The sequence below is a fragment of the Neoarius graeffei genome, chromosome 22, assembly GCF_027579695.1.
Source record: "Neoarius graeffei isolate fNeoGra1 chromosome 22, fNeoGra1.pri, whole genome shotgun sequence".
In the NCBI taxonomy this organism is placed as follows: domain Eukaryota; kingdom Metazoa; phylum Chordata; class Actinopteri; order Siluriformes; family Ariidae; genus Neoarius; species Neoarius graeffei.
Window position 1 is genome coordinate 14,379,607 of NC_083590.1, and position 12,756 is coordinate 14,392,362.

The 12,756-nt window shown below is 39.0% G+C and overlaps 1 protein-coding gene across 3 annotated transcripts in view; it reads right to left on the minus strand.

Annotated features, from left to right (window-relative positions):
* Positions 1 to 2,342: 2,342 nt before the first annotated feature.
* The window catches only part of LOC132870666 (NACHT, LRR and PYD domains-containing protein 3-like), a 67,766-nt gene continuing 57,352 nt past the window's right edge, over positions 2,343 to 12,756 (minus strand). For 2 of the 3 annotated variants that reach the window (XM_060904423.1, XM_060904425.1), the window contains 3 exons: positions 6,425 to 6,598; positions 4,411 to 4,585; positions 2,343 to 3,511 (listed from right to left, as the gene is read on the minus strand). In XM_060904423.1, coding sequence (XP_060760406.1) covers positions 3,413 to 3,511; positions 4,411 to 4,585; positions 6,425 to 6,598 — 448 coding nt within the window. In that variant the 3' untranslated portion in view covers positions 2,343 to 3,412. Of the gene's footprint in view, positions 3,512 to 4,410; positions 5,928 to 6,424; positions 6,599 to 12,756 lie in introns of those variants that run through there. The other variant, XM_060904424.1, reaches the window with a different exon arrangement.

Below are 12,756 nucleotides of genomic sequence, written 5' to 3' on the forward strand. Positions count from 1 at the left end.
TCTACATGCAAATATAGTATTTATCATTCTGCCTGAACATTTCTGTACATGATTATATACAGTGGAAACTCCGTAATGAAATACCGAATATAACACACTTTTTTCTCCTCCGGTCCCAGTGAAATCAATTTGCTTTGTTTTGTATTGTTTACTGACTGCTGGTTTATAAAAAAAAAATGCCTGATATAACAAAGTTCCCTGGTCCCAAGGACTTCGATATAAAGAGTTTCCACTGTATTTATTTATTGATTATAATGGCGATGTTACACTGAAGCATAAGTTGTGGTATTTACTGCTATTGTTAGAAAATACCTTCAAGAGAAACTCATCATGAGACAAATTTATTTCAAAACAATGTGTGATTTCTTCAAGATAATACAGTATGTAATACAGACAACAAGATCCTGCTGGAATGAGTTTTATTTCATTATTGAAATGTTCTCATGGTTGCAAAGACAAGAAATGGATCTTTAGGACTGAGAAAACAAGGATAATATTGTGGTTTAAAAAGGGAAAAACATCAAATTACACTTGCTCTTGTGACATACAAGTTGAAAGCTGTTTAGGTTTCTGATGATAAAGTAGATAATCTGATTAAAGGATGAAAAATGCTATGAATAAAAAAAATCACTTTGGTATCTCAGTGGAGAGGGAGGGACCTGGAAATTACACACGTTGACATTTTCCAGCCAAGTCCACTGTCTTCTCAATCCTACTGACTGCAGCTTTAAAGGGTGAGGTTGTGGTGATATTTGTATGGAAATGATGGTTAGTAATCCCTGGTGTGTGGAGGTGAACTTTTTGGTGGATGAGACCCATGAACCCATGTTCTGTCTGGAAAGGGGCGTAGCAGTGCCTTGGGTCTGTGGCCCAAGGTGGGCGGAGCGTGGGGAAGGGGCGTGAGGGGGTGTCTCCCTCCTGTAAGGGGGGTCTGGGCCTCCCCCAGAAAACTTTTAAAAACTGGATGCTCTCTGATGGCATTCCTGCAATGAAATAGGTTTTATTTTGCAGATATAAAAAGGTACACCTTGTTATAATTTTCAGCAGCCAGGTCTAAAATCAGTCTGAGTGATGTTAACATGCACCACAGGAAAATGTTCCACTGGATTTTCTGATGGCATTTCTGCTCTAAAACAGGTCTTAAATCTGGAGGCAATAAAATGGAACACATTAATTTTATTATATAGAGTGTCTATATCTGTAATTTTATTACACCAGACAACCAAAAAAAAAAGCAGAGCCAGGGTTGGAGGTTGCCCTGGGGTTCACTGCCTTACACTTTTTTCTGAGAAGGAAAAAAATAAAAATATATTGAAAATCAAAATATTAGTACTTTCAATGCATGGTGTACATTTATAATTGTCAACTGGGTTCCACTTTATCATTTACATTTTATTTTGCAAGTGCAGGAGATTTTATTGTAATTTTAATAAAATTTACTTTTCAGAGTAAATCTTAAAATTCAACATTTTCTCAAGTTTTTCAGAATAAGTGAAAATCTTTATTAAAAATATAAAAGATTTAAAAAAAACATTATGTTGGTTTTGGTTTACATTCATATGGATGATATCCAAAAATAATCTTTTTTTTTTTATTTCCCAAAATTCAGACAATTTTTCATTCAAAAAATTATATAAATTCTAACTTCATTAGAACTATTCCAAATAAAGGGAAGTTTATGAAGCCAGTTTTATGTAACATTTTGTTAAATCTGTAAACGGTAAAATCCAACACATTATTTCACCAGTAAAGAGATTTAAAGTTTCTCCAAAATTCAGGCTCCTGCTTTTCAGTGTAAGGGTGCAGGAAGGGCGTCGACCCAATCTACTGTGCCAGTCAATATGGCGTGTGAGCGATAATCGGTTAATTACTCAGTTACGTCTGTTTACTGACCTGCCAACGTCTTTGTGAGTGCCTGCTGACCAACGGCTTTTTCATCACTTTGGTCGTCATTTGCATGCTTTAAAAGCACCTTCTTTCCGTTCTGGCTGTAGGTCTTTTCCTCATTCCATAAAAGGCAAATCACAACTCCAGACTTGTCAGTAATTTTCCGACACCATGTTTCTCGTGGCTGAACATATTTAATCGATTTCTTTTAGCCATTCATCCCTCCATTTATTTTTAATGTCCTGGTCCAACTGTTTAATTCTCTCTTTTTTGCACCGATTTCTAAATACCGTGGCATGTTTTTAGGAAAATCTATCCACAGTTACATGATTTGAATCCAGCGTTAAGGAGGACTAAAGACGTGTCGACATCAGAAACAATCAGAATTTATATGAAGACGCGTTAAAAACCTGAGTATTGCTGAGTAATAGTGACAAACACAAACCACTACGGAACAATGACAAAGTATTTACACTTACAATAAATCAGAAATTACACAGATGCTGAAAATGAAACTTTTACAATTTGATTTTGATGGAAATCCATTTTTATGTCCGAGTACTAACACCCATGTGATGCACAGATTTATTTTCAATAATTGTTGGCTTTTTTTGATAAAAAAAAAATAATTTAAATACAGAAGCTAATTTTATACAACAGAAAATAATCACACTGTATTTATATATTTAATTCTCCAAAATCTAGAGGAAAAAAAAAAACTTTAGAACAGAACAAAAATGAACAGCTTTGGTCTGACCCTGTAACAAAAAGATCGAATCTACAGTCACAGAGCACATTATTAGGAACACTAATTCATGCTGTTGGTGCCAAATTCTGACGCCACCATCTGTGAGCCTCAGCAGAAATCGAGGTTCATCAGACCAGGCTACGTTTTTTCACTCTTCACCTGTCCAGTTGTGGTGATCCTGTGCCCACTGCAGCCTCAGCTTTCTGTTCTTGGCTGACAGAAGTGGAACCCGATGTGGTCATCCACCTCAGTGTTCAGTGTGTTGTGCATTTTGAGATGCTTTTCTGCTCACCACAATTGTACAGAGTGGTTATCTGAGTTACTGTAGCCTTTCTGTCAGCTCAAACCAGTCTGGCCGTTCTCTGGTGAACCCTCTCGTCGACAAGGCATATCCATCCAGGTGTTCCTAATAAAGTGCTCAGTGAGTGTATATTAAATACCAACTGAAGGACAAAGTGATAAACGTGCCTTGCAGAGAGTCTCCTCAGGGCTTCCTCAGATTAACTCCCCAAATGCCGATCCTGTCAGGTGAGAATCCCACCAATGTCCTGAAACTGTTCCTGTCCATTTCAGCTCCCTCTTCCACTGACTGGGTTCAGCTCGAGTCCCTGTGCTTTTTCACCTGCTCTTTCAGGGTTTTTAAGGGACTGAGGTCCAGGCAGTTTCATGCAGATCACAAGTTGTTCCACATTCAGTGTAGAATTGTGTGCAGTCTGATTCACTGTGCACCATGAACACACACTGGCCACGTCTCCGAGTCTCTTTCATTTGTTAGAACTAAATGACTGACGTGTTTATGAATGTGCTGTCTGCTCCCCAACATGGAAATGCAGGAACACCAGAGTCTTCATCACACACACAGATGTTCATCACCAACTGAAAATAAAAGAAAAACATCTGGATTAATCCCCACACACTGGACTGTGGTACTTCATGACCAACAGCATGTAATCATCTCTGCTCCAAGAGAAACATTATTATCTCCTGTTTATAATTTAATTCAACATTTATTCAGTCTTATATAATATCTGTGTTCTAACATTGAGCTCCAACAAACGAGAACTTCCACAAGACAGGAAACAGGAAAGTGAGCAGACGTTTCCCATCACATCACTGCTCTTATCCAATCACAGGCTTTGGAGCTTTTTAAACAGTAACTAACACTGCAGTGGGTTTGATCTCTTGTTCTACATGTAGATTTAAGTGCAGACTTTAAGAAGAAGCCGAGGTGAATTTTACAGGAACGACAGAAGACACGGTGTGGAGGTGGAGAGCAGGAAGGAGTGTCAGAGTGAGTAAAGTGGCTCCTTAAATCACATATTTGTCGCCATGTGGCATTAAAGATGATCATTTTACTGAGTTTTGAGGAGAGTTGAGAAGAAAGTGTGCTGCTGATCAGAAACAGGGAAAAGCCGAGATCATCTTATTCAGACAAAAGCAGCAGGATGAAGTCAGAGACAGCAGGGTGTCACAAGGAGACGAGGTGTTCATTTACAATCACTCTCATGCACTCAGACGGGACATTTTGGAGACTCTGACTGACTCCATCTTCTGCTTTCAGATGAATTTTAAATCAATTTTACTGAACAACAAACAGCATTAAAGACAACTGGGAGGAAAAAGTCAGATTAAATAGAACACAGTGAAAATTTCTAAAACTGGTTTCATTTCATGGCCTGGTCATGTGACATTTACTGAAATTAAAGAAAAATTATTTTGAGGTTAAATTATTATTCTTTTTTTTCCAACATTTGCCTAAAAAGGTTATTACTTACCAGAGTGTCTGTAGTTTTATAATGTTTATCATCCTTAAGAGCAGAGAGCAGCTTCTCTCCTGAGTCTCCGATTTTATTATCAGACAGATCCAGGTGTCTCAGGTGTGAGGGGTTTGATCTCAGAGCTGAACTCAGAGCAGCACAGCCTTCATCTGAGACACCACAATTGTACAACCTGCAGAGACACAATGACACACACTTCACTGCCTCAGTTTATGAACATCAAGATTTGCTCTGTGGGTCTTTAAATTTGAGGTGTGTGTGTTTTTTCCCATGGATTTGGCCTTTCTTTCACCATTTCATATCAAGGAAGTAGCTCATCATCTGTGAGCAGAAGGAGGAAGTTACAGCTCATGAGTTACAAACAAACAAATTTCAGAAATTATTGCCAAGAATCAAACAGAACTTTAGATTTACAATTCATCTGAAATCTTGCCAAATTATTCCACCACTGCAGGCTCCAATATAATTAGGCTTGAGATGTCAATCATGTTCTGTCCCAGTTTCCTGATTTGAGAGATTGACCAATCATAATAAGAAGAAGCCGTGTGTCCAGACAAAACAAACGAAAAACACGTTGTCCAATCCACAGTGAGATTCCCCCCCTGCGAAAACACTCGCCCACACTCCATTCCCTCCCAGTGAAGCGGTGCGTCTGGGCGGGGCTCAAAATAACAAGATAAACTGTTTAGTTCGCGAAAGTGTCTGAGTTTAATGAACAAACAGCGTGATATTGCAGTGAGATACTCCATTAATCTGATTCACTCAAATATTGAATGACACCAAGACTGATGAATAAAATAGAGACTTTGGGAAAAGTTTCATTGCTGCTTTTTAATGAAATGTGAGGGGAAGCCGGGCTTCCAGTGTCGTTTTAAAGCAATCACCACTGACAGAGATGGACTGGAACATTATTTACTATTTTAACATTCGTTTTTATAATTTAAAAAAAATTTCTCTCTTTGAAAAATTCAAAGTCAACAAAATGATTGTTGCTGTGGCTTTCAGTTTATTGGAAGTTCTTTTCTCCTCCTTTTTAATTTTCATTTAAAAGTTACTTTTTATCTATTTCATTTTTTACCACATCAATTCTATGGCATTAATGTCTCATTTTAGTTTTAAACTCTATATTCCTGAGATCATTTCCACCATGTCACTGCTGCTTTAAACCCTGCAGCTCACACAGAGGGCAGTTAGTTTGTGTCTCAGGTGCAGTTTGTGTGATTAGTTACAGTGTTGTAGTAAATTTCAGTGATTTCAGACACATTGCAGTCGGATCAAGTCCCGTTTTGTGCTGCAGTTTCTCACATACGTCCATCTGACCCAAAGACTCTTACCGCTTTTCCACCAAATCAGTTCCAGGGCTGGTTCGGAGCCAGTGCTGGTGCTGGTTCACAACTCGTTCAACTTGCGAACCAACTGAAAACCAGTTTGCTTTTCCATAGCTTGGGGTGCTAAGGGGAGCCACATCATTACGTCATTGTATACATCAGTTACGTCGCTGCGTTTGCATAAACCTTGGTGCGAACACAGAAGCAACAACAACATGGAGAAGAAGAAGCAGCAGCAACAACAAGAACAACAATAATGGATGACTGTTGCTTTACTGCATCCATGATATCTCGTCGCTTATTTAAAAATGGCGCCCTCTCACAGTCTTGCTATTGTTGCTAGTCTTAACAACTCCGCCCCCCCGCTGACGTAAGCAGTTCTTTCCTCTAGCCATGCAAAGAGCTGGTGCTACCCTGGAACCGGTTTTTCTGGCCCAGAGCCAGTTCTTTGTCAGTGGAAACAGAAAACCCGGTTCCAACCTAAGCACTGGCCCCGAACCAGCCCTGGAACTGATTTGGTGGAAAAGGGGCATCTGTAACAAATCATCAGTGTGCAGTGAAAAGAAACAATCTTCCTCCTCAGGACATTGATGATGAACCTAAAACCTCTGCTTCAGTCTCACTATTAGAGAATGTGTCTTACTGAGGAGCAGGTCATGTGACTCTCAGAGAGATGATCTTACCCCAGTATCTCCAGTTTACAGTGAGGATTCTCCAGTCCAGCACAGAGACGCTTCACTCCTGAGTCTCCCAGATTATTAATAGACAGATCCAGTTGTCTCAGGTGTGAGGGGTTTGATCTCAGAGCTGAACTCAGAGCAGCACAGCCTTCATCTGAGACACCACAACCCCGCAACCTGCAGAGACACAATGAGACACACTTCATCAACAGATTTTCATCTTGGTTTAATTCTTACTTTAAAGATGAGGAGTGTAAAATTAATTTTATTATTCAGAATGTCATGAGGATTTAATATCACCTGTTTATTCTCATTAACAGTGTAATTAATAATGATAATACTGAGTGTTATATTGAGTTTCTCTCCTCTGTTGTGTGTGATATTAAACCATCAGCAGCTGAAGCTGAACAGAGAACAGCAGAGAGACCATGAACTTTAATCAGAGAGAGAGAGTGAGAGAGAGAGAGAGAGAGAATCTCAGATGGTTCTCTACTAGACTTATAGTGCACTACACAGGGGCAATAAACTTGTTTCTCCAGAGTCTACAGAGTGCATTTATAGAACACTATAGATTTATATTATTGTAGAATCAGAGAAGTAAACAATGATTATTCCATATAAATCCTACAAACATTCAGCCACTCGTTCTTGAGACAGCGTGCAAACAAGCATTTTAGAAAAAAATGGACAGAAAACCCAAAAACATACCGGTTTCACCTCTGAGTATCAGAGGAATAAAAATGTCAGTGTAATTTATGACGATGTTCGTTTGTCTAATTAGTTTTTCATCCCTCAAAAAAGAGGGACCACTTATAAACAGTGCTGTAATTTTAACACCAGTCACTGTCAGCAGACGTGGACAAAATACCCAACTTCATTCCTTCAGTCAAAGTGCAGATCCCACTGGTCAAATGTTACTCCGATACAAGTGAAAGTTCCATCCATTATCTGTCGCTGCTTATCCTGTTCTACAGGGTCACAGGCAAGATGGAGCCTATCCCAGCTGACTATGGGCGAGAGGCAGGGTTCACCCTGGACAAGTCAGGGCTGACACACAGACACAGATAACCATTCACACTCACATTCGCACCTACAGTCAATTTGGAGCCACCAATTAGCCTAATCTGCATGCCTTTGGACTGTGGGGAAAACCGGAGCACCTGGAGGAAACCCACGTTGTGAAAGTTGTACAGTCAAATTTTTACTGAAGTTAAAGTACTGAAATATTTGCTTTTAAAAATACTGAAGTATTAAAAGTACATTTTCTGTCAATGCATTGTTGTATTATTGCCACAATGCTTACAAAACGTAATGCTTCTGAAGCAACCGACTGGATTTACTAACTAACTTGTTGAACCTGTAGAATAAACACCTGGTAGAACATTACAAAATGAAACAACTTACAACTAGGGGTGTGCAAAAATATCGATACAGCGATATATCGCGATACTTTGTCTTCTGATTCAATATCGATACTCAAAATTTGAATATCGATATTTTTTCAAATAATAAATCATGTTTCAGACGAGTTGTAAATCCAGTACGACTTCCGCACCTCTGCTCCGCGAGGTGTCGCTGTGCCGCTCCCTCACTGCAAGGCACTCTTCGTCTTCTCTTTTTTCCCCGGCGGTTGCAGTGAGGAAAAAAAAACAAGCAAGCATGGCTGTTAACGTAAACCTAGAGACGCCGCCGAACTTTAAGGCAGATGTTTGGAGGCACTTCGGATTCCAAAGGAAAGGAGAAAAAAAAACAGTGAGCCGGTGTTCTGTAAAGTTATCCTACCTCTTGGATTTGTCCTACCAAGCCTACTGCGCATGCGCGAAATCCAGGAGGGTAGGAAAATTCAACAGTAGTTTTGTCCTACCGATCAGCCGGGCTGATAGAAAATCGGTGAGTATTTCACGCATTTGCCGATTTTTATGTTTTGTGCGTATTGGTCGAGTCTTTGGCCGAGTCAAATAATTTGTAATGCCTTGTTTTGAATAATAAACCGGTCTGTATGAGAACTTGCTAATTCATGTGTTCTGCGCATGCGCAGTAGGCTTCGCGCATGCGCAGTAGGAGACTAAGATGCACACTGCACTTTTTAATGTGTTTCAGACAGTGTGTTGTTCCTGCAAAATAAGCACAAGTTAAATGTTCTCCGGTATATGTTCTCAAGTTTACAAAGAACAAATTGATATTAGTGTTGGCACTGAAATGTATGTGCAGTCTGCAGTGCAAGTTTTAAGTTTTCATAAAACAATTTGATTCTGCTTGTTAAGCAGCACTGATGTGTCCATGCTTACAGAAAAGTTGAGAATACTAGCACAGAAATGGGAATTTTCTGTATGTTGTAGTGAAGCAACTCTTGGTTTTGCCAGCAGTGGAATAGAGACAAATATATGTCTGGCAAGAGTGTGTAGTTATGTATGTGAAATGTAATTTTACAGTGGTCAATAAATTCTGATTTTCTTCAGTGATAGATATCGTGATGTGGTTGAAATTTCTTGCAATATATCGATTATCGCAGAATCACTGTACCGTGATATTATCGTTATCGTGGGCAAAATATCGCCATAATATCGTATCGTGAGGTATCTGGTGATACCCAGCCCTACTTACAACCAAGCAGAATCATCAATAAGATGCTTGCTAGTTTTTCTCTTTGGCTACTGGTAAAAAAAAAAAAAAAATACGTAGTAGCTATAGTACCATATTTTTCGGACTATAAGTCGCACTTTTTTTCATGGTTCGACTGGCCATGCGACTTATACTCCGGTGCGACGTATATATGTTTTTTTTTTTTTTCACCACGGAATGACTGGAGCTGATGCCGAGTCTGACGACAGCCACGCAGAAGAAGAGGAAACGGCGCTTCGTCTGCCGCTGGAGTTGGCAGAGTTGTTCAGAAGCGACACCGAGGATGAGGAATTCAATGGATTTGCTGATTTGGAGTGAAATTGTCAGCTTGATAAACTTGATTGACCTGTGTTTTATTATTAATGATAAGCCTATAGTTATTTAAATAAGTTATGTAATGATTTTAGGCAGTGCTTAATTTGTGAAGTGGGAGGTCCCGGAACGCAGGAAGTGGGTGGGTCCGGCGACTCAAAAAAAAAAAAAAAAAAAAGGCGGGGGTGGTTTACTATAACTTTATGCACACGCGCTTATTGTGTGTGTAAAAAAAAGAATAATAATAATATCAGACATTATGATCTTAGAAAACGCTTTAGTGATGAACAGTTACAGACAGTAATATGTCATGATATTATAAAATATTTTTTATTAGGCTATATATTAAATTATATATTAAATTTATCTTCTAAAATAGACTGTACTCATATCACAACCGGTTTATTTCACCATTGGAGATCAGATCACACAAGACATGAGTTAAATGTGTTTAAAAGCAGTGCCAGCAGAACTTCATGGCTCAGGTGGGTAAGGCGCCATACCATAAATCCGGGGACCCAGGTTCAATTCCAACCTGCGGTCATTTTCCGAGCCCTCCCTGTTTTTCTCCTGCTCATTAAAAGCAGTGCCAGCAAACATAAGTGCAATCAATTCAAGTAATAGCTAAGAAATAAAGGGTTTACAAAACAAGTTGGAGAATTCATTTTAAAAATTTTAGTAATCTTTCTTGTTTTTTTGCCATTTTTTCCACAGCGCAAGCTAACAGCTACAAAAAACCTGGTGTTCTATTCAGCGGAAGTATACACCCCATGTCTCCCCCCCCCCCTTCGCATAGATTTTGTGGATGTCATAGGAGAGAAATCAACAACAGGTATCAAAATCAAAACTGAACACTAAACAAATTTTTATTTACTTATTTAATTTATTGTTTGATTTTTTTCCCTTTGTGATGGTCACGGAGGTGATCTGATCCATTTAAATAGCTGCCGGAACACCAAATGAAATGAAAATAGCTGCCGGATCCGACAACAGAGGTTACGGATCTTGTTCCGTCATGTTCCAGCTCAAATTAAGCCCTGATTTTAGGCCTATAGGCTATTGAATAACTTGATGTTACTATACATATTCAGCCAGTTTTTCTCTGGGCTATTATAAATGATTTTGTTTTGCATTTTTAAAAATAACTCCTTCCAAGATGAACTTTATTCTTCGTCTCTGAGGTTATGGTGTTAATGGTCTGAATAACGTTTAATGTTTTTATCTGATATGACGTTAACTGGCAGGCGCACTTTCTGCCTGTTTTTTTTCTCTGAGCGGTTGTTGTTTTTTTCACTAGACGGTTGTTTTTACTACCGTACCTGTCTTTGGAGATGATATACCTATAGCCTACTTGACCTCTGATTTGATGAAATAAAATTCAACAAAAATGAAGAATGACTGATTAATGCATCAGTAATAGGCTACTAATATTAGTTATAATAATAATATAAGCTATTAGTAATAACAATAGTGATAGTATTAAAGATAGTAGTAGATATTTAAAATAATCAGACTAGGCTACTTACAGGGCAAAGGGCGCGTTATCACTGCTCAGCTGTTCGTTTATTAAATAAACAATGCAGTCGCACAGTAACCACGCACCGCTTATCAGATAGAATCACAGATTCTATGGATAGAATAACCCTTCAAAAAAGTGCGACTTATAGTCCGGTGCGACGTATATATGTTTTTTTTCGTCTTCATAATGCATTTTTTGGCTGATGCGACTTAAACTCCGGAGCGACGTATAGTCCGGAAAATACAGTAATTATGCAAGGTCACAAAAGCTACAATGTTAACGTTACCAAAGACAGAAATGTGAATTCACAAAATGAACACATGCTGTGCCATCATGGTGGTTTAACGTTAAGCTAGCTAGTCAGTGAAGCGCCACCTGACATGCTAGCAAACTCTTTTCAAACTCGAAATCATATTGGGTAGCTAATGTTACTCAAAAAGAAAGATTTCTACATTCTATTTATTTGGCAAGATTATGCTAAAACATTTCTGAAAGGACTTCAGACAAGTTATTCATGTCAGCATAATTCCATTTTTACATGCTAACTAACAGTCTGTAAGTTAATGAGCTGTGTGTTCATGTTAGCCATGGACAAGGCTACGGCAACTTGGCGAGCAAATCCACAGAAAGTCATTTGACAAACCAGACTGCATAGCTATTGTACCGTTACCGCTTGCTCTAAAAGCACAGAAAACTTCATTACAAGCTTTATCTTGGAATAAAATGTTTACATACGTTTGTATATGCTACTGCAGGTTGGATAGTGAGTTTTTGGAGGACCTAATGTGGTTCATTTTAGGCAAACAAAGATCTTTATTCCTTTCCCCAGAGCGTTCCCCAGAAGAACCGCCTCCTTCCATTCCGCCATCAACTGATTGTGTTCAAATAACGCTGCAGAGAAATCACTGAACTTGATTTTATAGTCTATGGATGTGAGCTTAGTGATTACTGACAGGCTGTCTCAGTGTCACCTGCCAAAAAAACCATCACGTTTTAGAAAAGAAAAGAAAAACATCCACTTTCAAAGCTGCTTCATGGTAACGAGTAATGAGGACCTTGATAGAAATGTAGTGGAATAAAACGCACTATGTTTAACTTCACTCCATCTGAAAGACAGTCATAAGTTGCCAAAAAAAAAAAAACCTCAAGTAAATTACAGATACTCAAAAAGTGTACTTAAGTCCAGTACTCAAGTAAATTTATTTGGTTACTGTCCACCTCTGCCTGTCAGTAACGCGATAGAGCGTGCCACTTCCAGTCAGACTACAAACATGGCTGATCTGAACAACAACATCCAAGAATCACCGCGCCCTCTATCGCCTGTCTATTAATTACACCTGTCACGCATTTCCTGGTTAATCAGCCCACGCTATATAAACACCTCTCCCACACTCCCTCCATGCGAAGTATTGTTCAGTGTCTTACCCATCATACCAAGCCTTGTTATTCTGCCTGCCTTATGTTCTCAACCCTAGTTACTCTTTAGTCTTGCCCTTATTACTCTGTCTGCCTATCGATCGACCCCTGCCTGTCCCTCGACTTCAAATTCGTCTAGCATTTTGGATTTGTTTGCCAGTCTACGTTCCCCACTCTCCCCTGCACACACATCCCTAAGTGCCTGCATCCTGACATCACCCAATCTGGATGTAAATTTCCTCCAAATAAATCTGAAGGTCTGCACTTTGAGCTCATCTTAATTTCATCATCAATATACTATGGACGACTCAAAAAAAAAAAAATCACCCACAAAATTTTTATATCCACGTCTGGGCTGGATTTGGAGGGGGGTCCTGGGTTCAATGAAGGAAAAAAAAAAAAGGTCACACTGAAACTCGACATTCCACACTATCCCTGAAAATTTTATGCAACTCGAAAGAAAAGT